This window comes from Durio zibethinus, chromosome 11 (assembly GCF_047325235.1).
Source record: "Durio zibethinus cultivar Kanyao isolate XHJ-2024 chromosome 11, ASM4732523v1, whole genome shotgun sequence".
Classification (NCBI taxonomy): Eukaryota; Viridiplantae; Streptophyta; class Magnoliopsida; order Malvales; family Malvaceae; genus Durio; species Durio zibethinus.
In genome coordinates this window covers 335,307-360,419 of record NC_143172.1, presented here as the reverse complement: position 1 = coordinate 360,419, position 25,113 = coordinate 335,307, and the positions used below count along the sequence as shown (strand labels likewise).

Below are 25,113 nucleotides of genomic sequence, written 5' to 3'. Positions count from 1 at the left end.
CGGCCCATCCAACACATGCCTGATTGCCTGTGAGCGATGTCCGCTTTTCCTCGCATCCATTCATCACACACTGTTCGGCTTCATATAAATTAATAAACGAAATCCAATTCCACCGGTGGCCGGCGAGTTATCCATCCGATCTGACCAATGACCTTATCAGACGACGAAGATGAGTTCTTGGCGAACTTCCTCGAATCCGAACTCTCCGATCAGGTTCTCTTCCCCACCCCCACTCTTTCTAACTTTATGCTTCTCTGATGAAATTTGATGGAGTCGATTCATTTCGATTTTAGGAGGAGAGGGAATCGGAGGAGGCCAAAGCCAAGCGATTGCGCATAGAAAAGGTGGACGAGGAAGAGAAACAAAAACGCAAAGGTGAGGGGGCTTCTTGTTCGAATCCGAATCCGGGCCAAGTGAAGAACAATAACAATAGAAGTTTGCCTCGGAGGATTGAGAGTGGAACTTTCAGCAAGATTCCTACTGAGCTGTTTCCTCAAATCCTCAAATTTCTCTCATCCGAGGTCCTTTTCAATACTCTCTTTATAAAATTCCTTTTTTTTTTCTCTAAGTCTCAATTTTTCATATAACGTTTGCTATGTATGAATTTACAGGATCTTGTTTCGTGCTCGCTGGTGTGCAGTTTCCTGAATTATGCGGCATCTGATGAGTCCCTATGGCGTCGCCTGTAAGTGTGTTATTGCATTCGGTTTCTGATATTCAAAGCTCCTTCCTTTTTGCCTTTTAGATTTAAAGTTTGTTGATTGTTGATACTTGCTTTTAGGTCAAGTTATCTGCATAACGCATAATTAGTTTCTTCCTTAGGAAGACAAATGGAGTTTGAGTGACGGAAAGTTCATCTACACTTGCTTGTTGAGTCTATTGTATGTCTGGGTTACTAATTCATTGGTTGTTTTAGTTAATTTTGCAGATATATTTATGTTTTTTAATATTTTAGATCTGCTTTTAATCACAATTAGGTTTGTTTGGCATGCCGTTCATCCTCACCCAATATGATGTACCTGTATGCATTTATAACCAAAGTCAGCCCTTCCACTCAGTAAATTCTGGCTTTGCTATTTGAATAAAAAATGTTTGAGCTTGTGCAGGTATTGCATGCGGTGGGGTTTATTGCCGCCAACAAAAATAAGGGAATGTGCTTGGAAGAAGCTTTATATTCAGGTACTTTTGGTTTATACATCTCAATTTAAGATTCCTTTATGTTTTAGATTTTTATTTTGTTAACATTCTCAACTTATTTATCCTGTGTAAAAGGCCTTTGTGATCAGTTAGTGGGCAAACAGCCTTCCTTGAATGATAATTTTACTTGTATTCATGATTACTATGCAACTGATTGGTATTTGAATTTATTTCATTAAACTTTGAAGGCATAACATGCATGTGTAGTCAGCTATTTGATTAAAAATTGATTGCAAAAATGTATGTCTTCTTTCTAATATCGGCTTTTAGCATACCAATCTTTATCGTGATTTTCTATCTGTGTACTTCTTGCGGTCAAATCAGTTGGTCTGCATGCTTCTGCTTTTCCTTTTGACATTTCAACTAAATGTGTTTTTACAGCGTGATGAAGAGGACATGATTCAACTTGTTAGGAACTGTCCATCTGAATTTAAAGAGTACTACATTCAAATGCAAGCAGCTAAAAGAAGCCAAGCACCTCTTCCTTCGCAGGTAACATGATTTTACTGATCTCTGACCCATTGAAGGAGGGAACGATGTTTTTGAGTTCTCATGCAGTGATGTTATTGTAGAGAGAACTTATCATAGAGTCCTTATATTTACAGAATATGTTTTTGTGTAATAAATATACCAGTTTTTCCCCATGTCTGTTGAAAGCTTTGCATGCTATGGTGTTTAAAGAGAATCATGATGTTGTGCTAAATGAATGTAATGACAAATGTTCCTTGAAAGCCATCTTCATTATGCAGCAGGAATTTTTTTTAATGCAATTACTAGCTAGCTGGAATGGAAATGTGTTACTCTGTATCCTGTTTTGTTGACATACTGAAATATTAAGTACTGGTTCATCCTTCAGAAGCGTGCAAGAAGATGCTTAATTCTCTTTTGGCTGTTTTCTTCTCTCTCTCTCTCTCTCTCTCTCTCTCTCTCTCTCTGTGAAGGTGAAGGATGACTCAATAATTCTTGACAAGACAGTTTCTGATCAAGTATCTATGTGGAAAAGCAGTAGGGGTCTAACTGATAATGTCATTGCTGACCATGCTTGTTCTGGAGAAACATGTTCCTACTACCAAATTGGGGATGTGTTTGTTTGTGAGAAGACCGGGCAGGTTCACGGTAGGAAACACTATCAACAATGGCATTTCTCTTGCACATTAATGTGTACAACTTCATGCCTAATTATCGTGGGACTTCAATTTATGGTTTTTATTTATGTTCTTTCTTGTCCTAGTATGTGATGATACTTGTCGAGAAGTCATTTTGGACCCCAACAATGAGCTTTTGGTCTGCACAATTTCTGGCCACTGTTTTGATAGGTTACTGTCACCATCCGAAATGGAATTGGATCCTGTGAGTAGAAGTTCTCTTTAGCTATTTGTTCTTCTTGCAATGTTTTTATTAAAATTTTAAAGTTTCATGAAAGGGCATAGACAAGAAAGAGAAATAGCTTAGTATGAGACTAAAAAAAGAGGGTACAGAGTACAGACCATAAAGAGAGCGCTGGTTTAATTTCATATATTTCATCGATGAACAAGCTAGGTAGCCTTTCTTTACTATATTTGCTGCAAGGAAAGGTGCGAATTCATCATCTTCGGTTTTTATTATTCATTTCTAATACTTTCCATGTGGTCGTCAAACTTCCAGGAACAGCAGCAAGGTGGTGGCACAGATGAAGCAGAACCGTTCATGGGATCTGGCCGTTTTGGTAATGAAAATGACTGGATATCAATCTTTCATGCGTTCCATGATTTTACTGCATGTATCTCATTTAAATGATTCTGTGGCAGCACGAGCTTACTTATTAGGATACAACTGTGACGATGAGAAGGAGCTGGAAGCTGCTTTGAGGTTTTGTTGATCCAAATCTTTGTGGTAATTTGTAGATGACCACAAATGTGACAAGTATGACGTACGAGTGTTTAAGCTGCTTTGAAGTTATCAGTTATTACTGTTAGATAACTGAGACAATTTAGTTTAACAATTTAGTTTATCATATTACTTTATTTTATTATAAAAATTCCCCAGTCTGTCACTTGATCTTTTATAGCACGCATGATCAAATGATTTGAATTGAAGTCAAATCATGGCACATCTGGGAATGGAATCATGGATGACAAGGGCAAGGCAATTCATTTTGTCACCTTCTAAATATTTAATAAAAAATTTTCCCTTGTAAATGAGGCTCCAATCCCTGAAAAACTACTTTACCCCGGCAAACAGCTTTATCACTTAACTAAAAAATGTATAAAACAATGTCGAAATCCGTAATTCATAGAGAAGTAGCTTCAGCCAATTTACCTGACCTCATTTAAAGGCTCTACAGATTTCGAGTAAACATCTTTTTTTAATCAGATGTGAAAGTAAAAAAGCACTAGATTTCATATTGTCTTTGTAATGTTCCTATTAAGTAATTAAGTGATTAAAAAAAAAAAGAGATTCCATAAATGGATGAAAACTCGGAAATAATGGAAGTAGCAGAAGACTTAGATCCAAAATCTAAATAGAAAAAAAACATGGATACCCTACGGATTAAGATTGAAGTGCATGTTAGTCCATGTGTCGTTCCCCCGTGTGCATTAGCCGCGTCAATTACGTGTTGAGGCAACGCGTGGAACTACTCAAATTCTGGATATAATAATCCATTAAATTAAAGCTCTAAATACCCAAAGGTCAATCTGACGCTATAGTTCTTGCAACACTCTCCCTCGCTCTGTAAGATCTCTCATCCCTTTTTATCTTGTCTTTTTGCTTTTTTCTCTCGAAGATGTTCTTCTTTTATTTAGTTGTATATATTGTTGTTTTGACTAGGTTTCAGACAACGTGTTTTGTGATCGCTTGTGTTTGATGTCCCCGTCCCTTTAATCTTATCGAAAATTGGAAACTTCCCAAAAAATGGTTTTGTTTTCTTAAGATCTCAAAATTATTTTTAATTTCACAAGTTTTCCCATCAACTCTTTGGGGAATTTTTGCGCTATCGCTTCCAATTGAAACCCTTGCTGCTTATCTAGTTGTTGATTGGATTAAAGTGGCGATTTTTGGCTTTGGGCAATTTGTTGATATTGAACTATTTCTTGAAATTTTTGTAATTTCTTGTTTGCTGGAATAAATTGGTGCCGTTATGGATTTGTTCTTGAGTCCTAACATGCATGTTTTTCTCCATATTAGTGTTTGTGACTTGTTTACTTATTGCATAATCCAGGATTTATCTTCCAATGTTTATGATTATGTTTTTCCTTGTTCTTATTTGGATAAAAAGTCTTGTGTCTTCTTTTTCAAAAGAATCAGAAAACATTTTTCTTCTCACCAAATGTTCTTGATATTGGTGTCACAGGACTGGTTCTCGGTTGAGAAAACATGGGAAAGGACAAGCATAAGCATGACGAAAAGGGCCTCTTTTCACACCATGGTCATGGTCATGGTCATGGTCATGCAGGATACCCACCTGGTGCATACCCTCCACCTCCTGGAGGGTATCCACCTGCTGGAGGGTATCCACCTGCTGGAGGGTACCCCCCTCATGGTTATCCACCTCAAGGCTACCCACCAGCTGGGTATCCTCCTAGTGCATACCCTCCATCTGGTTATCCAGGTGCATCTCATTCAGGTAAAGTTCTCAAAATTATATTAGTAGTATTTCACTTAATGAGTTATAATGTACTTGGAGCTTGTTGCAGCATTATGTTTGTGTTGTTCAATATGCGATAAGCATCCATGATAATAATTAGCTGATTTTGTGAAATTACTAAATATTTGTAATTCTGACTTCAGGGCATGGTGGCGTTGGGGCGATGATTGCTGGTGGTGCAGCAGCTGCTGCAGCTGCTATGGGAGCTCATCATGTGGGCCATGGTGCTATACATCATGGACATCATGGGAAGTTTAAGCATCATGGTGGAAAATTTAAGCATGGGAAGCACGGGAAATTTAAGCATGGGAAACATGGAAAGCATGGATTTTTCGGTGGCAAGTTCAAGAAGTGGAAGTGATTTACAAGTTGTGGACTGAATCTAATAAAATTGAATAATTTGACCCCAAGATCTCTAGTTATGGTTTCTATGAATAATTCGGACTTTTTTTGTTCGTTTGCTATCTGGTTATCTCCAAACATTATCGTCTTTGAGTTTGACATTACATCGAGTTCATTGTTTGTTGGCTTTTACTACATGCTTGTAAATGAAACTACTGGATCGCCCGAGTTTGGCATCTATCGCGGCCTGAAAGTGTCTTATGTGGCTTTAAATGCAAAAATTCCTGCCTTGGGTTAGGGAAAGTGTTTTGTTCTTTGGTGCCGAGGCTTATGTTTGCTCGTGTAATCAAAGGAAAATACATTTTTTGGATTGAGGAATTGGATGTTTCTGTACTGTACCTCAAGAATTCAAAATATAATGATAATAATACATCATAGGTGAACAATTGCCTCAAAACCCTTATGTAATGCTCGGTACGCCACCATCCACCCCTCAGTCTCAGATTCCTCCCTTGTACCACTAAAACTTCTTACCTCAAGCCTTCATTCCATCTATTACGTTAGGCTCATTTCTCCTAATTTGAGATGATTATACGTTGGATGGAACTTCCATGACGAAGTTTAATGCTTATAAAATATATAGAAGGATATGTGTACAATTCTAAAATTGGAGTAAATAGACGACGGTAACAAAAATTTCTTCTCCCGTTTCAAATTTCAACCAATGAGAAGGAAATATTTACTTTTGCATAAATCGAAGCCCGTTCAAGCTCAAGTACCCGGGTAATTGTAAAATGGTAAAACCATTAAATTATCGTTCAATAAACAACCGCTAAAATGATAATTCAATATCTCAATTCAACATTCCTTCCTCTAAATTTTTCCACATCTAGTGAAAATACAATGGAGATATAGCAAGAAACAAAAGTAACAATATTCAAACTCACCAAATATCAACCAAAATTGGTGAACAGAAAAGCACACTATAGGATAAATCTTTTTTGAACAATGGTGTGCTAGCTCATTTAGGACCAAGATGGACAAAGGACCACCTCTTTTTCACTTAACAACATTTCAGAACAAGTCATATGAGAGATGAGATAATCACCCAACATTAATGCACTTGCATCTTATCACAATTAGCAACTGCAATGGATAAAAACAATAGTTAAAACAGCAGCCACCGGATAAACCCATAATAATTTAACAGAAAGCGATCATTTCATACCTTTCAGTCAATTACTCAATCATCTAGATAATAATATGACCCAGCAGCCTTTTGCTCTCGGTCCTTAGTTGAGTCCAATTTGTTGATTCTTGGTCGGTAATTGGTTGGGTCCCGCCTAAAGGTGATGTCCAGATGCTGTAGAGTGCAATAATGTGCAACAGTTAGCACCAAACACCATGCACACAGAAGCAAGATGAATCAAGAAATTTCAAATAAATTGAACAATCAGTATAGAAAGGAATTATGGCTCCAAAGAGATAACAGCCATGAGACTCACAGATAAGAAGAGATTCATGCCAGTCAACAAGGACTGGGGAGAATTTGCAGTACAATCCAGTGATGGTTTCCCCTCATACACGATAACTCGATCTGCAAGGTAAGTTGCCATTATAAAATCATGCTCAACCACAAACGCAGTTTTCTTTGCATGGAGGATAAACCTCTTTATGACTTTAGAAGCAACAATACGCTGCTCAGAGTCAAGATAGGCACTTGGTTCATCAATCAGATAAATATCTGCTGGCTGCATGAAACAAAACAAAATGCATTAAGCAGGCTAAAAAGGTCACAATACCTTAATTTGAAACATGAGTATATAAAAAAAATTGTCATACCAACATTTTCCTGAAAGAATAAAAGGCCGGAAAACTGACTAAATGATAGAAACACAACAATGTTACTCCCAATTAAGAAAACCTAAAACCAAATAAAACTTAATCTATCATCAATTGGCCTTATATAACTACAACTTTCCGGAGAAACTATGACGCACCAGCTCTCAATTCTTAGCATTCGCTAGAGAGCAACCTCAAATGTCTTATAATGTTAAAAGAAACAAGTTTAGCAAATCCCAAATGAAGACTATAATGTGTTTGGGTGCTTAGTCCAGTACATGTGGGCATGTGTGTGCACATGTAAGCATGCATCTAGATATATGTGCATGGAAAGGTAATGCTTAAGTTGGAATGAGGATAGGAGATGCACCTATCGTCAGCACCTCCATAAATTTAGGTTCAAAACCAATCACATTTCAAACTTGTGAGGCAGTACAGAAAACTTGGAACATCTATATTTAAATTTATCTATGTCCTTAACTTTTCGGTAATTTAGAAGTTTACCTTTCCAAGGCATAGACATAATGCAACTCTTTGCAACTCTCCTCCAGAAAGATTCACTACTTCTTGATCCATCAATTGTTCGATGAGAAGAGGCTTCATTACATCTGAAACAAACTGGGGATGCATGTAAGAATCACGTATCTTTTGATGTAGCAAGTGCCTGACTGTAGATTGAAATTTGGGACTGATCTTTTGGGGCTTGTAAGAAACATTAAACTCAGGTATCTCAACATCAGAATCTTCTACGCTATCGGGTTTCAATAAACCAGCCTGCACGTTTATCGAATAATATTAATCAACATATCCAAGTGACAGGCAATTTTACAATGATTTAAAACAGGTACTATAATGAATGCACAGAAAATGAAGGAGCAAAATACCAGCATACGAATAAAAGTGGTCTTTCCTGTTCCATTCTCACCCAGCATTACAATAATCTGAGAATCAGTAAATTCACCCTCAATCACTTTAAGTTTAAAATTGCCCTGAGTTTTTGTCATGGTTGGGTATTTGTATCGTGCATAAGTTTCAATTTCCTCAGCGCTTTCCTGCGGGGTCTCTGCAACCTAAAACAAAAGAGAAACAGAGGTAATGGCAGGAGCTTAAAGAGTAATAAGGGTGCACAACTAATAATACTAACAGGTTTACCTTGAAGGTCAAAGATTCATCTCGAAACCTTAGATTTTCTGTAGGGACAAATCCAGCCAAGAATATATTGATTCCTTCTCTTACAGAAAAGGGAAGGGTTACAACTCCATATGCACCAGGTTTTCCATACAAGCAGCAAATGAAGTCTGATAAGTAATCCAGGACACTAAGATCATGCTCGACCACAATCACATAGCTGAAACACATAGCATAAAAGCATAACCACCCAAATCAGATCCATTCAAACTAATAAGAATTATTTGAGACTAAGGACAAATGAAGATTAAACCTATTAGGCCTGAGCAGAGATCGAATGACTTGTGCTGCTTTCAGTCTCTGTTTTACATCGAGATAACTCGAAGGCTCATCAAACATATATATCTCTGCATTCTGTATGGCAACAACAGCAATAGCAAATCTCTGGAGCTCTCCACCAGATAAATCCCCAACATTACGGTCAATGACCTGGTTCAGTTCAAGATCAACACATAGTTCTGCCTTCATTTCTCTCTCATCTTTTTGGTCAAGCACCTGACCGACATTGCCTTGAACTGCCTTTGGAATATGATCAACATATTGTGGCTTGATGATGGCCTGATTAATATAAAAACTGTCAGCGAATATCAAGGCAATACAGGGAATTCCAGGACATTTCTCAAAATTGCCATATTCATGGCTGCAAAGATGCAAGATGTATTGAAGTTGACAAGAGAAAGTGGCATTTATTATCAATCATTTTTGCAAGCTACATAGTTCTGTAGCTTTAGATAGCAAGTAAAAAGGAACATTCCAGGAGATCTTTGTTAAATGCAAAATTAAACTGGTTCAGCTTGGCTTAAGTTTTCCCCCAGGGATGCTCAAGGGGCAAAGTTTGAGACTCAAAGAAATTCAATACCAATGCTGGGAATATAATATAAGTATAAAAAACAAAGAGGTCACAGTCAAAATATTTTTGAAACTTTGCATGCACTGTATCACACAATATCTGTTTTATGGGAACCAATGCTAACATCTAGGAAAGTTAGAAGAAGACGTTGAAGCAATCCCACTCATTGAATACCACAACCTAGCTTTTTAAGTTTTAGGAAAACTTTGGAACAAACTAGCAAGATAACTAGAGAATGCCTTGACATGGTGTATGACTGGATTACTTGGAGCTCTGCTATTTATTATACTCTCATCATCATCCCCAAAAAAACTCATAAACCAATAAAAAAGAAACATGCAACTTCGAAGATGCAGAATCAGAATCAATGAAAATAAGCACCTTCAGATTATCTTCCAAGATGCGAGTAAAATAATTCTGCAACTCAGATCCTCGAAAATAGGTCAAGATTTCCTGCCAATCTGGGGGGTTCTGCAAATGGATTGTCAAAATAGGTAAAGAATTAACATGCATAAAGAAGCAAATTACCAAAAAATAAAAAGCCTCAGAGAATTACATTGAAACGACCCAAGTTTGGCTTTAGTTTCCCAGCCAGAACTTTAAGGGCAGTTGATTTTCCGATACCATTGGTTCCAACCAGACCAAGAACTTGCCCAGGCCTTGGAACAGGTAACCTAAAATTGCAATTCAAAACCATCTCAAAACCAAGGGGGAAGGAGAAAGAAATAAAGAAAGAAAAGAAAAGTTACAAAAATTTTCAGGAAAAGCATGAATGAAAACCAACCTGTGTAATTTAAAAGTATTGGGACCATATCGATGGGTTGTGTCTTTATCCAAATCTCTTGGTAAGTTGATGATTTGAATTGCTTCGAATGGGCATTTCTGCATCAGATCAGGAGTTCAGGTTCAGTTGTATGCTCTTTTCCATACCAAGAACAAAACAGAGACGGACACAAATATGATATCAGAGTAAAATTACATACCTTGACACAGATACCACAACCAATGCACAACTCCTCAGAGATGAAAGCAATCTTTGAAGCAGGAGAAACCTCAATACATAGCTTCCCTGCGGTCAGAGTAACACAAAAGTGAGATAATTTGCAGCAGTAGAATACATAAACAAAGACCCAAGCAACAACTGGCGGGCCAAAAAAGCTGACGATGCTTGAATAGCAATTGACCAACTAGACACTTACAAGCATTAACAAGATCCGAAAGTAAAAGGATTCATCCAAATTACAACGCTAATGGATTCACCAAAAATCAACATCATTGATGCAGGTTAATTCCATGTGGGTGTCGTGCGATTTAAAAATTATTAGCAGAAAATAGGATAAGGAAAGAATTAATTAAGTTAATTCCATTAATATAAATTAAATTGCCCCCAATTTTTAATCTCCGAAAACAAGAAAATACCAGAGTTGATTTTCCAGATAAAGATTAAAAATTTAATCATTAACCGAGAGAGTAAAGGTTAGATTACCAGTTTTAACAACAGGACAGCTCTTCTTGCACTCTTGGCGGCACTTCTTGGGTTTGCAGCGGTCGGAGCTGACAATCGCAATACGCGTTAATCGATCAGCCATCTCTCCCCTCTGATTAACGAGACAAAAAGCAAATCGATAGTTGTAGGACTAGGGTTCGAAGGTCGGTCGTTTTTTGGGTTACTTGAAGAACAAAACAGGGGGAGTGGCGTGTGCTGGGATTGGGGCAGAGATGAGCTTAGAGCACACGCAATGCACGTGAAAGAACTCTAGGGTTTCTCTTCTATTTCTGTCTGTCATTTTTATTATTAATTAATATATTACCATATATGATATCGGTTTAATTTTTGGGTCGGGTATTGACTCCACTCTGGAATTATATAGGCCCAGGGTTCAGCGTGTTTAAATTGCACGTGATTATTTTTCGTATTATTATTATTATTGTTATTATTATTATTATTATTATTATTGTTATTATCATATATATATATATAATCTATAGATTTTTCATTTTTTAAATCGATTTCATTATATTTCAAAATTGTCATGTTAAGTCATTATAATATTTATGGAATTTATAAATAAAAAATTAATTATTTTAAAATATTTTTATTGAATGAATTTATTTGATTAACAAAATTTATCCAATTTATAAATAAAATTATTTTTGTATAATTGAGACTGTACAAATTAAACATTGATGAAGAAACAAATTCAAGTCAATTCATTTTACAACTATTCAGTTGGTTGCCAAATGCAGAATTTACTAAAATAAAATAAAAAGGATTATTAGAAGCAATAGTGGTGTAATCATTTTCGGTTTCATCCTGGAGCAACATCAATAAGACTGTATGAAGTCGGCTTCCTCAAATTTCTCTCATGCATTATTTGCCTCGAACACCTTTCTGTCCTTCCTCGTACATGTTGGTGAGTGAAATGTAGTAGCCAACATTTTCGGGTTTCAATTCAAGAAGATGTTCTTCCCATTTCGATGTTTCCATGATAGTTACAAGCACTTAACAGGGCTCCCCAAACTCCAGGTTCAAGCTCTCTTGGTAGGCGCTTTATAAACTCATAGGCTTCTTGGAATTTTCCACCTCTACAGACCTGGTGCTCGGTAACTGGTTCTAGTCCATACTCTTATGAAAGCAGTAATAAGCTTAGCCAGCCTTGGAACAAAGGTCCACCAGTATGCACCCGAACTTTATTTAAATCAGGAGCTTCATTTCTTTTTTTTTTTTATTTGAATTGCTGAAAGATTAAATACAAAGTCAAAAAAAATTTTAACCTATGCATACATATGTAAAGGCCTGAAAAACACATCAGCCCTTCACTATTTCAAAGTTCAGATTCCGGACATTTTTCCTCTGAATAGTGATACAACCTCATCCCATCTACAAACATGAATACAATATTCTTGGTTTTCAACAATGAATTAGAAATGAGACCAGCTTTGAACAGATTCCTGTTTCTCTTTTCTCTGTCTCCCTAAACTTGGCAATATTTTGATAAATAATAATACTCCATAACACGCTTGGTCAGCACAGGGCCTCAGAAAGGAGGATGATCCTCATCTGGGGTTTTAGGCGGGGCAGGTTTCCAACCTGGTTTCTCATCCCAATACATGTCATAATATATGTGTCCAGGAGTGTGGTTATCTACACAGCACCATATACCTACATACCGCTTCACACGATTCCTGAATTTCTCCTCTCTCATCTGAGTGTAAATTTATCATTTAGCATATTAATACAAGACAATAAAGTAAAATGATGGAAGGAGAGAAGCTGCAGCTTGATGAAAAGACTTGCCTTGTCGGTGAAACCAAGAAAAGCATCTTGCATTGAAGAGAATTGAATGACTTTGACATCCTTGAATGAAGAGAACACTGTCTTGAACTGTAATTTAGAATTAGAATTAGAATTCAGCAAGGTCAATACCAAGCCAATAATGTGTCATCTGATTTGATTAAGACATTGCTAATAGCATGATAAGAGTACAAATACAAGTTTCATGAAATTACAAACAATATCATAATAACTCAATTATGAACTAATGGTAACCTACAATCTAGCAAACTTATTGCGATTTACCAGCAGGAGGGCCATAGCAACCTTTGATACTCATTGATCAACCTAAACTCTGATTAGCAACTTTAATACTTATTGACCAACCTAAACCCAGAGTAGTGTCTAACTGAACAAAAAGTATGTCTAAATATTGGGCAAAGCAAACATTTAACCAATGAAACCTTTGTATGACACACTAGCACATCTTTATCATGGAACAATCCACTACATAGGATCTATTTCATCAGCTTTCATTTCATCAAGAATATTGGGAGCAATTGCACTACTTTGAACAAGATATTTCATAAAGGCAAGTAAAGAATCTGCCATACCTTTTCTTCACTGCTGCGTTTTGGAAATCTTAAAAGACCTGGTCGACTTGTGTTGCTTGATGCATGGCAATCTTCAGTTCCTTCTTGACAAAGCTGAACATCAAGCCATGACTCTTTTACCTGAAACAACATCCAAAACTAAAGTTTCCCGAAGGAGATCATAGAAAAGAAACAATTTAATCTATATCACCGATATTCATGTACTTGTTGGGGTAACGACGGATTGTTGAGAAATGAGTACTCTCTGATGTTGATTGCAGGACCAAATTCCTCCACTGGAAGGTCTTTCAACATGACATTTACCTACAACAGTGCATAGCAGATTCCTTAGAATTACAAGTTTTAATGCTCAGAATAAAAGCATCTTCTCATAATAGAACTCTGAAGGAGAAGTTGACCTCAATAGAAGACTCATGGACTAAATGAACCACAGCTTTTAGTTATTGGCCTAATCAATTCTTAAGTCAATTAAAAATATCCAGAATTTGACCAAAATAAGAGGACAAAATTGATCTTAAAGGTTTCAAATTTTGATATTCATTGAAAAAGAGCATGAACCAAACAGAAGATAACCGTGTAAACTTAAAAGACTCTAAATAAGTAGGCAAAGGATGTTCATAACAAGTAAGTAATGTACATTACAATCAAAACTATGTCCTCCTCCCTCCTCCCAACTCATTGAAAAAAAGAATCCCAAAAGAAATTCTCAGGACTGTTCTAAACATATATTCCACTGTTGATTTGCGTTGCAACAACTGACAAGCAGACAAGAAACTTTAAAACAACCTTTGACCAGAACGTCCATCCGACAGCTCTATATCATCCCATCATTTCTCAAAAAGGTGATTAAAAAGGTAGCTTGTCCAAAGAATGTGAAATGTGACGTTTTACTATTTAAAAATAAATTTGAAAGTCAATGAGAATGTCTAATGCAAGCACTTTCCACAAGCTCCTTGCATTATGTTGTACTTTAAAAGAGGCTAAATGAAGTGCTCCGACTTACAGATTATTTAATTTCACGGATGCACACATAACAAGGAGGAAAAAAACTGCTACAACATGCAAAGGATTATTACCAGCAGAAACAAGAAAAAGATCTAATGGTTCTTAGAATCAACTAAAATATACCTCAAAAACATGGTCCAAAGGGCAGAGAAAAGGTTGTCTAGTCATTGACCCCACCAGAACTCCAGGATGTGGAAACCACAGCCTATCCAACCTGCACCATAGAGGAGGCATAACCTGAAATTCACACAGTGAGAAGCAAAAGAGATGATTAGACAACCTTATCCAAATGCAATACCCAAGTTTACATTTGGAATGAATTGGAAAACTTTCACCACACAATGTGATACCACTTGCACAACAGATTTCACTGGCTCTTTATTAAGATGAATTTTTAAATTATAGATGTTTTCCCTTGATTACTTTTGTTATCACTAGGCACAATTAATTAATTAAAACTCATACGTTAAGGGTGTAATCCAAGAATCTTATAACCACTTTAATCTTTTGGTTCAATTTCCAATACACAGAAAATACATTCATGCAAATTCATCAGAACAGTAATTACAAACTCTTAAGACAATCATGCTAAGTGATCGCAGAGTTCTCACCAGCGTACGATTCAACAATGAAGCAATAGCAAGTGCCAACCTGATTTGTTTTATCTGAATAAAATTGTCAAAAACAGAAATTATGAGAATAAACACAGAGGATTCAAGTGGCAGAAGAAGCTTGTAGTTCTAACTAAATTAATACATTCATACTTGGTAATTAATAAGAGAGAAGTGTGATTCGAGATTATGCTTCCCATCCAGTAACAAGCTCTTTGGAATAGACGGTCTAAATGACAGGAATCCACCTGCACAGTTCCTTCAATAAGTTAACTGGCAGCACAAAACATTCTGCAAATGTTCTACAAAGCAAGTATCAAGATCTAAAATTCAATTGACTTGATCATCATTGCTTGATAAGTTGAAATTACAATGGACTATATAGGCCCATTTGTTTAAAATGGGGATAAAAATAAAAGTTAAAAAATGAGTTCATTTCACTACAAAAATAAAAGTTTCGCTGATAAGCTTGCTGGATAGTAGATTTCAGACTATGCTGCATCCCATCCTAACCAACACGGGCAGAAAACAGGATAGGAGGGATATCAAATATGAGAAAAACAGCCAACATTTAGTTACAGGAACAGCTGTGGAATTATATACTTCATGCATAGAAGACAATCGATATAGCCAGATCCCCTGTTTGATGAAGTTTTAACCAAGATATATCCATGGGGAAAACAAAAAAATTATTAAGGAGGGCAATAATGTAAACCAACTCTATGTTACATGGACTATTTACTTCATCCCAAAATACCCACATTGCATATGTTTGATCATTAATGCCATAATCCATATGAGATATGACCCTTCACCTCTAAATGAATGAAAAAACTTTCAAGAAGTTTAGCATGTCCTTATCAGATCAATAAATACATCTGAAGCTCAACAGAGAATCCAAAATCTGTCTTATAATCCAATTATTGGTAAAAGTGCACTAAAGATATAGGGCATTGGTGAGATAATATGGATCCTAACATCAAATCTACAGAAAAGCTTGCACAGAAATGCTGATGCTTTATAGTTGGTACAGAGCATTCCTAATCCTGATATAACACCTAAAATCACAACTGGAAAATAACTGGCACAAAATTACCTGGTGCATCATAGTACTCTGGTGGATCATAGAAAACCATAGCCTCCCGCAGTCGATGACGCTTCCCTTCAGTACCAGCATATTGGAATGTGGTGTGCAATGCATATGGCTCCAGCCTAAGTTGTTCATACATGGCCTGCTAATAGCATTAGGACTTAGTACAAGTTTGGTGTAAAATAAATGCTGCTACCCATTACAGGTACAAGCAAGACAATTAAAGTTCAATTGCAAAAACATGAAAACTTATATAAGTGAAGAAAATGAAATTATAACAACCATCAGTAAAATAAAAACAGGACGAGAATATATCAAAATCACCAAGAACTAGCTTATGGATCCTACCTGAACAAAATAAGTGTGTCCACTACAAAATATACTTTCTGGCAGAATTCCCAGCTTGAGATTTCCATCAAAAGCATAAAAAAGTCCACTATCATCAACAGCTGGCCCTGACTGCCTACGTACAAGTTCATTAAATCCATTCTGATCCCATATCTTATCATCAGCTAAAAGCATAGCTTTCCATTCTTTTGCCAGTTTTATCGCGGGCTCTGTAGGACGCCAGTGGAAAATTCCTATATTGTAGGCAGCACCAACTGTTCACGGCAAAGAAAGAATCAATTTTTACCAAAGAAGTTACAAGAACTCTCATATATGAGTTAAAAGACAAAAGTGATAAATGTTCAAAGTGGTCGTGTGATTTGAGCTTTGATAGAATGCATGCATGTTAACAACAAAGGGAAAAAGGCTTATGGCTGCAGTGCAAACTGGGCAGTCCCTGCTCAGTACATGAAGAGTTTAACATGTACAACATAGAAGGCAAAAACAATATAAAGCCAGCATAGGACACACTAAGTTTAAAACCCAACATGACCACGCAATCCCCCCCTTCTCCTAATAAAGAAGATGGCAGGTCTCCAAATAACAATAATACTGTCAGCCACAACTTCAAAACAGGATAGGCAGATCAAAAGGCAATACTTTTTGAAATATTTTTTACCTTGTTTCCAATCAGCCAATCTGTCGTCAACAACTGTTGGCACAACTTGGTCACTTGAAGTTAAGATGTCTGCATCAGGGTACCGAGCAAGATATGGAAGCGGATTCTGTTAAGGGAACATGGCATAATAAGTATGACTTTCAAGTATATCTTCTGAAGTGACCATAAAGGACCATGAGGGAAAATACAATGAAATAATGGTAGCAAGTTTCCTTTTCATTAAAAAAAAAGTATTTATACGGCAGCAGAGAAAGAAACATTACACAAGAGTACTTATCAATGAAATTTTAGTTCTAATAGAATCAGAGAAATCTACATTCTTGAACAGTATGACAACATTGTAATATAATAAAACTTATCTACTTTAGTGAAAAAATGTGAAACAATCAAAATATTGATTAGCATGATGTAAACAATAAAGAAGTGCTTGATCCAGAAAGGAAAGGAATAATCAAGAAACAGGCATAGAATAGTACCTTGAGCCACACCATATCAGTATCACACATCAATAGTTCATAACCAAAAGGAAGTATAGCATTTATAAGTAAGACTTTTTCTCTTCCCATTTTATGAAATGTAGGAGAGCCCCAGCCAACATCTACCGTGCTCATACGGCTGCCCATATCAAAAACTGGAACACCTTTCCAATACAAAGCATTCAACAGTTTGGTGTCCATAGCACCTAAATCACAAAGATTCCAATTTAGTGTCCGCTTTTAAGCACAATTTCGTCTTATGTAACTGCTACAAGATATAACAACTTACCAACAAGGAGATTAGAAACACCAAGATCTGTCAAGTGTTTAACCCATGTCAGGATGAAATCCATAAACGCAAAGTTACCAAAGGTGACTATAATGACATTATTTTTCGCCCTTTCTCCAATCAGTTCTTTTGTTAGTCTAAAGGACTTCAAAGGTGGCATTTTCGAAGTAGGAGGTGGAGCCTCCCAAATAGGTCTCAACTGGTTGCTGCCAGGTTGTAATCCCGTTGTTGTTGGTTGAGAAGTGTTGATTGACTGACCACTGGAAGGAGAAACCCTATCTGCCATATTGAGTTGAGGAGATCAGTAAAAGCTAAAAGAAAATTTCAAGAGTTTACAAAAAGTTATTGCAAGAACTAATAAAACTAAAACTAGGAAAAAAAATACAAAGAAAAAGTCAAACTAACAAAAATATAAGAATTGCAAATTTGAGCTCTGTTTCTCCAACCCATTAAAAAGGTTTCATTTTGACCAGGACCCAGGAACGATTATGATGTTACTAGGTTCTTCTAATAACATATGCTCAAACATTTGCATAAAAACAGAAGGAAATCCGGAAGCTGTTCAAATAAAGAAATAAGGGGAAAAAGCAACCTACTTTGGGGAAGAGGAGGGGATGAAAGCCAGGAAGTAGAGATAGACTGAGCGGTGGAAGCGGATGGAGAGTAAATGGCGGAGAATACGTAAAAAGAAGACACCAATATCCCCACTATAACGGTGGCGTATATCGTCAGAAACAGCGGCTTGGAAGCAGAAGCTTCTTGAACCGCGTTTCTCCATCCCCCCATCTTAGCTGTGTTTGATCGTAATTGCTTTACTAATCTCAAACAATCATCATTTTCTTAGTAAATTTGATCTCTTTCGCCGTTGAATTTTTCAGGACAGAATATCAGGCAAGAAAAAAAAAAAAAAAAAGAGATTTGGTTTGTGTTTTGTTTATGGTTCAGTCTCCATGTGTTTTTAAGAGTTTATTGGATCAAGATTTAATAGCTGTGAGTTGTAAGAGCTCACCAGCCCCGTTAGCCCGGCCGCCTGTCCACTTCCCGTCCTTTGTCTTTATTCTCTCACGAATCAATCACCACCTTTATTTAAAAAAACATTTCTCTTTTTTTTTTTTTTTTCTTATAAATATTCATTTAAGTAATTATTACTTGAAAGCAGTACAAGTAGTAAAATTTATCATGTGGCACGTAATTTATAATCATTGATTTTTTTCTTTGAAATTTTATTGATTAAGACGAAGAAAAATATTCCTAAGAGACAAATATATAGTAGTTATAAGCCAAAATTATTATGATGTTATTGTTAACAATGTATATACTATAAAGTGTGGGATACAAAGTAGGAATAAGATCAATGCCTATAAAAAAAAATCAAATCACTCATTATAAGATTTTTTAAAGCTATATAAAAAATAAAGTTACTAATTGGGAATTAAATTTGAAGTTTTGGTAGACAATTAATGGTATTTGATGATAAGTAATTGGTCATTATTTTTTTTAATTATAATTATAATCAAATATTACGTATTTATATAATCAATTGAATAATCAATAATTATATTATAATCAAATTATAATAAATAATTTATTAATGAATAAATTAAAATATAATTAAATAATCAAAACCATACAATTAATGAACTAATAAAATATAATACAATAGAATTAAATAACTAAATTCACACAAAATAAAATTTAAACCTAAAACTTCAAAATTCTAAAGCTTTCTTCTTACATTCAAACCCAGACTTCTTTGTCACTGCTAAATACTAATACTTGGATTAGAAGGTTTACAGACCAAACCAACAACTAATTAAATATTGAATTGGTAATCTAACACGGTCAATTATGGAGATATTTTAGTAGTGACACGAGCTCACAAAAGCAACGAAAGAGGAAAGAATACGAGTAGAAAAAATACAAAGTATTAAAGAAGGATACAAATAAAAAACAGCAAAAACTAATTAAGAAAGACCTAGATTTGTCTATGTATCTAGTTTACATGTAAAGAGACGCTAATAAAGAGAGCTGGAAGTCGTTTGGAAAACCAAAGTTTCAATAGTATTTGTTTATCTGTTTATTTTTATTGAATTAAATGGCCTGGGGACTTGATTATTATTTAGCCACGCACCTACATATACCGAGCATTAGCTTATGCCAATTAATGAGTATTTAATTATGTCCTTGGTGTTAAGAATATTGACTCAAATCTCATAAGAGATTTGTTTGAGATTTATCAGATATTGCTTGATGGACAAGAAGACTTGCAAAAGAAGAATTCCAAGAGAAAGAGGATTCTTAATAGGTAAGTTTGACTTGCAAGAGAAGAATTCTAAAAGGAAATTGATTCTTAATAGGCAAGTTTGACTTACAGGAGAAGAATTCTAAGAGGAGAGAGATTCTTAATGAGCAAGTTTGTATGATTATAAATAGGTGAAGTCTCTACAGGGTTAGGTATGAGAAAAAGATGTAAGAGAATTGTAGGGTTTTATGGGATAGACATTCCATAAGAGTATTGGGGCTCTACGTCTTATGTGTATGTATGTTTGTTTGTGAGTGGACTAGAGGAGATTGAGAGGGTCCACATAGGTATGGTGTATGGGAGCATATGGGTATGTGTTTGGTTATGTTGAAAGGGTGCACAAGGGTTTGAGTTTGTGTTTGTTTGGGTTGAGAATACTCTATAGGACTAGAGGAGATTGAGAGTGTCTTATGAGTATTGATTGTTGAGTGAGGTTGATGATTTGATGTATGTTTGTAATTCTCTACAACTAGTGGATCTTATTTCTCATCCGTGGATGTAGGTCAGTTGGACCGAACCACGTTAAATTATTGTCTCTTGTGTGTTTGATTTATTGTTTGATTTCGCTTCCGCTGGTGTGATTGGATTGGAGGCTTTTAGCCCAACAAATGGTATCAGAGCTGTGGTGTTCCCCAACAAGTGCTATCAAAGCTGAAGGTTCGAAACGTGAGAAGAGTTGAAGATTCAAGGTATGAAAAAAGTCGAAGGTTCGAGACGTGGAAGAGCTGAAAGTTCGAGATGTGAGAAGAGCTAAAGGTTTGGGAAGTGCATGGTTTGAAACATGGGAAGAAGCAAGTCCAGAAGAGCTCGATTCGAGAGAAGAGTTCGAGTTTAAGTTTTGAAGATTGAGGATTGGTTTGTATGAAGTGTGAAGACACAAGAGAAGAGAAGATGATTGTGAGACTTTCATTGCAGGTGGAGCCAAGCATGTCTAGCATGAAGACAGATGATTGATGGAATTTGAGTCAAGGTGGAGATTGTTAGGAATATTGACTCAAATCCCATAAGAGATTTGTTTGAGATTTATCAGATATTGCTTGATGGACAAGAAGACTTGCAAAAGAAGAATTCCAAGAGAAAGAGGATTCTTAATAGGTAAGTTTGACTTGCAAGAGAAGAATTCTAAAAGGAAATTGATTCTTAATAGGCAAGTTTGACTTACAGGAGAAGAATTCTAAGAGGAGAGAGATTCTTAATGAGCAAGTTTGTATGATTATAAATAGGTGAAGTCTCTACAGGGTTAGGTATGAGAAAAAGATGTAAGAGAATTGTAGGGTTTTATGGGATAGACATTCCATAAGAGTATTGGGGCTCTACGTCTTATGTGTATGTATGTTTGTTTGTGAGTGGACTAGAGGAGATTGAGAGGGTCCACATAGGTATGGTGTATGGGAGCATATGGGTATGTGTTTGGTTATGTTGAAAGGGTGCACAAGGGTTTGAGTTTGTGTTTGTTTGGGTTGAGAATACTCTATAGGACTAGAGGAGATTGAGAGTGTCTTATGAGTATTGATTGTTGAGTGAGGTTGATGATTTGATGTATGTTTGTAATTCTCTACAACTAGTGGATCTTATTTCTCATCCGTGGATGTAGGTCAGTTGGACCGAACCACGTTAAATTATTGTCTCTTGTGTGTTTGATTTATTGTTTGATTTCGCTTCCGCTGGTGTGATTGGATTGGAGGCTTTTAGCCCAACACTTGGATTCATTAATATTATTAGTTATTGATTTCTGTGTGTGTGTGTGTGCTCACCTCTCTTAAGCGGCCTAACCCTACTCTCCATTGCACCGGATTTAATTACATGCATAGGGATTTCTATTGTATCTCAACTTGTTTTATATATAATATGCACAATTATATGTTTCGGGAATTCTGGGAATTTCACTTATTCGAATTCCATTTCAAGGAAGTCCATCAGTATCTTGCAAGCCAAAGCTAGTCTTGCCTACCAATTTTCTGTTCTACCGAGTCCAAGTATAGTATTTCAAATTTTACTCAATTACCGGTCAGATGACCGTCATTTTTCTTTTGCAAAGTAAATAAATTGCAGTAAAGATTGAATCATGTAACCTTAATTATTCCTTATACAATCATGTAGTAAATAGATTAGTATTATTTTGGGGCTGAGAAGTACAGCTAAGTACCTTGACCAGGAAATGGACGATAAATAAAGAGACAGTTTTGAGACCCTTATGTAGTGATTATTCTCTTGCTTGCATGAAGACATAATGTATCACACCTACTTTTAGCTCTCTTCCATGCAAAAATCCAATTCTATGAATCTTTAAAACTTTACTCCTTGACCCTTCTCTAAAGCGTTAAGAGAACTTTCTCTGATTTCTCTCCCAGAGAAAATGTTACTAAGAAAGAAAGATCCGCAAATACAAAGATATAATTAGTATCATCGTCGATCATCGATCATCATGTGGTTCTTTGGATTTTCTACAAGGCGGAGACACCTATGGATTATCGGTGCAATTCTGCTAGTAATCCTTCTCACAATGATCTTAAAGAAGTTGGCCATCTACCTTGAGGCACAGGCAAGGAAATGTGCAGATGATCAGGTGAAGCTGCACAAGGAAGGAAGGAATGATCAACAACCTCCAAGAAAGAGCATCAGTTTGTGTTGTAATGGCGTCCTAAGGACTTACGCACTTGAAGAGATGAAAATGGCAACAAATGATTTTAGGATAAGAACAGGGGTTGGAGCAACTTCTTTCGTGTATCTTGCTCAGCTTGGCGATGGAAAATTCGCAGCTGTCAAGCGTGTGATGGAGGAGAAGGGTGGTATCAAGAAGATCTTCTTGGATGAAGTTTCTATTTTGCTTAGAATTTCTCATCCAAATTTGGTGGGATTGCTTGGTTTCTGCTTGGAAAAAGGTGACCGGCCGTTTCACTATCCCTTAATCTCTTTAATTAATTTCATGCAATGCAATACATTTTTAAAAGATTTCCTAAAAAATGATAAATCAATTTGATAAACTTTAGTACTAACTTTTATAAAACGTGATTCCATGATAATAAAAACACCTTTTTTGGTTCAAAAGATTTTATTACTATTTCAGAACATATTCCCCGCTCAAAAGATAGTTGCAAGTTACAACTCTACGAGTGCTTACAGCTCGAAGCCTAGAATTCATCGAGATCATTTTATGTAGTCATGGGCTAAGCCTTGCCTTTCCAAAATAACTATCCTATAAGAAAATATTGACAGATTCACCCACAAGCATTGTTCCAATTACAAACCAGCCCATTTTGATGATGCTGGACATATCATTTTTATCACGACTTATGGGCCTAGCCTTGCCATTAGTTCAAGTGAGCTAAAAAACCACAATATCACTAAAAGAGGGATCACCTAGTCCTAGTAGGCATATATCTTGTATACAACGTTCCTGTGTACAGAAACAGTTGTTCTGAACTGGAGCAGTGTCTTTTTGGCGAGACAGTACTGGAGCACTCGAACAAAAGATGTTTTCATAACTAACAATATGCCTTTAAATTGTTTAAGCAGGAGAATAACTTCTACTGCTCGAATACGTGCCAAATAAGAGCCTCTTTGACAGGATGCACACATACTATGGCCAGTCCTCAGGGATACTTTCGTGGTCAAACCGGTTGAGTATTGCCCTCGACATTGCTCAAGCCCTAGACTACCTACATTCTAAAGCGACTCCACCCATAATCCACAGAGATGTCAAGTCCTCTAACATTCTTCTAATCGACAATAATCATGCCAAACTTGCACATTTTGGGCATTGTAAATTGGGCTACAACAAGCCGGGCTCTCAAAACCCAACGAACGTCAAAGGTTCATTTGGATATGTCGACACCAATTACCTCAAAACAGGCCTGGTATCACCAAAGAGTGATGTCTATAGCTATGGGGTCCTGCTGCTTGAACTGATAACAGGTTTGAAATCAACACAAGGCTCTGTGACATTTGCAGAATGGACGGAAGAAAGCAGGAAAAATCAGGACGTGGAGGTTTTGGCTAAAATGTTGGACCCAAAACTCAATGGTAATGCAAATTTGGAGCAACTAAAGATCTTGGTTGATTTAGCTAATGCAGCGCTGCTTGAAAATTCAGAAAGCAGGCCAGATATGAACCAGATTGTAGACAGGATATTGAGTTGTATGGAGCCTCAACCTCATCTTCCTTTGCCGGTATAAACCTGTTAATACATGTAAATAACATGTTTATAATCTTTTTCTTTTTTTTTTTTTTTTTCACATCAGACATTGATTCATCAACCATAAATATTGTTCATAGTGTTGATGCACACTTTTTTTTTTTTTTTTTGATATGACGAAGGAAATTTATTATTTTAAGTTCATTTTCTCTCTATGAAAACTTTGCTCAAATTCCTATTTACTTTACAATGCTTCACTTAGTCAATTGTGATATAATAATTAAATCCCCAAGGTTTAAACAAGCTAGTAAGTCAAAGTTTAATGTTAATGTTAACTGGACGACATTAAAAAGCACACTCATGGCAGGCATTAACTACACATTAAAGTTTTATATAAATATGAGAAGTTTATTATTGTACTCGAATATGGAAAATTAACTTAATTTGATCTTACACGATTGCACATGATCCAATGATCACATTCTATAGTTAGCAAATTTTATAACTTAAAAAAGCTCAATGTTCCTTCATGAACACTTTCCTCGTGCCATCAATTGGGTAGCATTGATGTGATTCACAAGCAAAATTAATACGTGCGACAGAAATTAAACTCATCAAGAAACTAAAGTAGTGTTGAACAAGGAGAAGCTTAAGAGTTACGCATATGGCATTTTTTTTTTTTTATTGTTTAGCAAAGTGTTTTTACTTCAAAACCCTAGTTGGTCCAAATTTCATCGGCTGATGATCATGAAACAAGCATCAACTTGTTTGAGAGTCAACTATATATGGCTCCCAATGGAATCGAGCATCCTTTTCATGATTTTGTTAAATAAATCAAATAATAATACTAATTATTGAGATAATAAAAAGAACCTAATAAAAACTCAATAAGAACCTCCCTCTCTTTTTATTATTATTATTTTTTAAATGATTAAAGGGAAACATTATTTTATATATAAGTATATATATTTTTACTAATAGACTGTCAAAGCACAACATCCAACTGGCTTTGTCTGGCTTTGACTTTCGGCGACGGTAGGATGAATTTACTTGAAGCTAGCATTGATGGATGTTTCCTCGAATGACACCCTCGTATTAAATCTGTATATTGAAATATAATCCTTTATGCATTTCTCCGGATCTAGATATGTAATTTTGAAGAGTCAACTAATATTATATATTTTATTTTATTTTATTTTTTGAAAACGTATTTTATCATATTTATTAATATGTATGCAAATAATATATTAATAAAAATATAATAAAC

The 25,113-nt window shown here is 35.9% G+C and overlaps 4 protein-coding genes and 1 pseudogene across 5 annotated transcripts; 3 read left to right on the top strand and 2 right to left on the bottom strand.

The window, feature by feature from the left end:
- The first annotated feature begins 1 nt into the window (after position 1).
- LOC111289239 (F-box protein SKIP31-like) lies at positions 2–3,229 on the top strand. Its single transcript, XM_022880103.2, has 9 exons — positions 2–213; positions 294–521; positions 612–685; positions 1,107–1,179; positions 1,579–1,689; positions 2,139–2,313; positions 2,429–2,547; positions 2,842–2,902; positions 2,985–3,229. The coding sequence occupies exons 1-9, from the start codon at positions 148–150 to the stop codon at positions 3,053–3,055; spliced, it is 978 nt and encodes a 325-aa protein (XP_022735838.1). The 5' UTR covers positions 2–147; the 3' UTR covers positions 3,056–3,229.
- Positions 3,230–3,858: 629 nt separating this feature from the next.
- Positions 3,859–5,542, top strand: LOC111289242 (uncharacterized). Its single transcript, XM_022880105.2, has 3 exons — positions 3,859–3,909; positions 4,529–4,801; positions 4,966–5,542. Exons 2-3 carry the CDS (start codon positions 4,552–4,554, stop codon positions 5,181–5,183), a joined length of 468 nt encoding a protein of 155 aa, XP_022735840.2. The 5' UTR covers positions 3,859–3,909; positions 4,529–4,551; the 3' UTR covers positions 5,184–5,542.
- Positions 5,543–5,951: 409 nt separating this feature from the next.
- On the bottom strand, positions 5,952–10,829 carry LOC111289237 (ABC transporter E family member 2). Its single transcript, XM_022880101.2, has 12 exons — positions 10,531–10,829; positions 10,028–10,113; positions 9,829–9,926; positions 9,601–9,718; positions 9,426–9,515; positions 8,448–8,752; positions 8,159–8,354; positions 7,891–8,076; positions 7,511–7,780; positions 6,670–6,915; positions 6,393–6,527; positions 5,952–6,310 (listed from the first exon to the last, which is right to left on the bottom strand). Exons 1-11 carry the CDS (start codon positions 10,631–10,633, stop codon positions 6,408–6,410), a joined length of 1,818 nt encoding a protein of 605 aa, XP_022735836.1. The 5' UTR covers positions 10,634–10,829; the 3' UTR covers positions 5,952–6,310; positions 6,393–6,407.
- Positions 10,830–11,734: 905 nt separating this feature from the next.
- XEG113 (xyloglucanase 113) lies at positions 11,735–18,363 on the bottom strand. Its single transcript, XM_022881136.2, has 13 exons — positions 18,006–18,363; positions 17,410–17,688; positions 17,121–17,326; positions 16,645–16,750; positions 15,987–16,240; positions 15,645–15,780; positions 14,702–14,796; positions 14,549–14,602; positions 14,061–14,174; positions 13,137–13,235; positions 12,933–13,052; positions 12,343–12,429; positions 11,735–12,250 (listed from the first exon to the last, which is right to left on the bottom strand). Exons 1-13 carry the CDS (start codon positions 18,193–18,195, stop codon positions 12,083–12,085), a joined length of 1,908 nt encoding a protein of 635 aa, XP_022736871.2. The 5' UTR covers positions 18,196–18,363; the 3' UTR covers positions 11,735–12,082.
- Positions 18,364–19,221: 858 nt separating this feature from the next.
- LOC111291197 (calcium/calmodulin-regulated receptor-like kinase 1) lies at positions 19,222–24,078 on the top strand (annotated as a pseudogene). The gene is made up of 2 exons (XR_016346083.1): positions 19,222–22,593; positions 23,228–24,078. The product of XR_016346083.1 is annotated as a calcium/calmodulin-regulated receptor-like kinase 1 (transcript).
- The last annotated feature ends 1,035 nt before the right edge of the window (positions 24,079–25,113 follow it).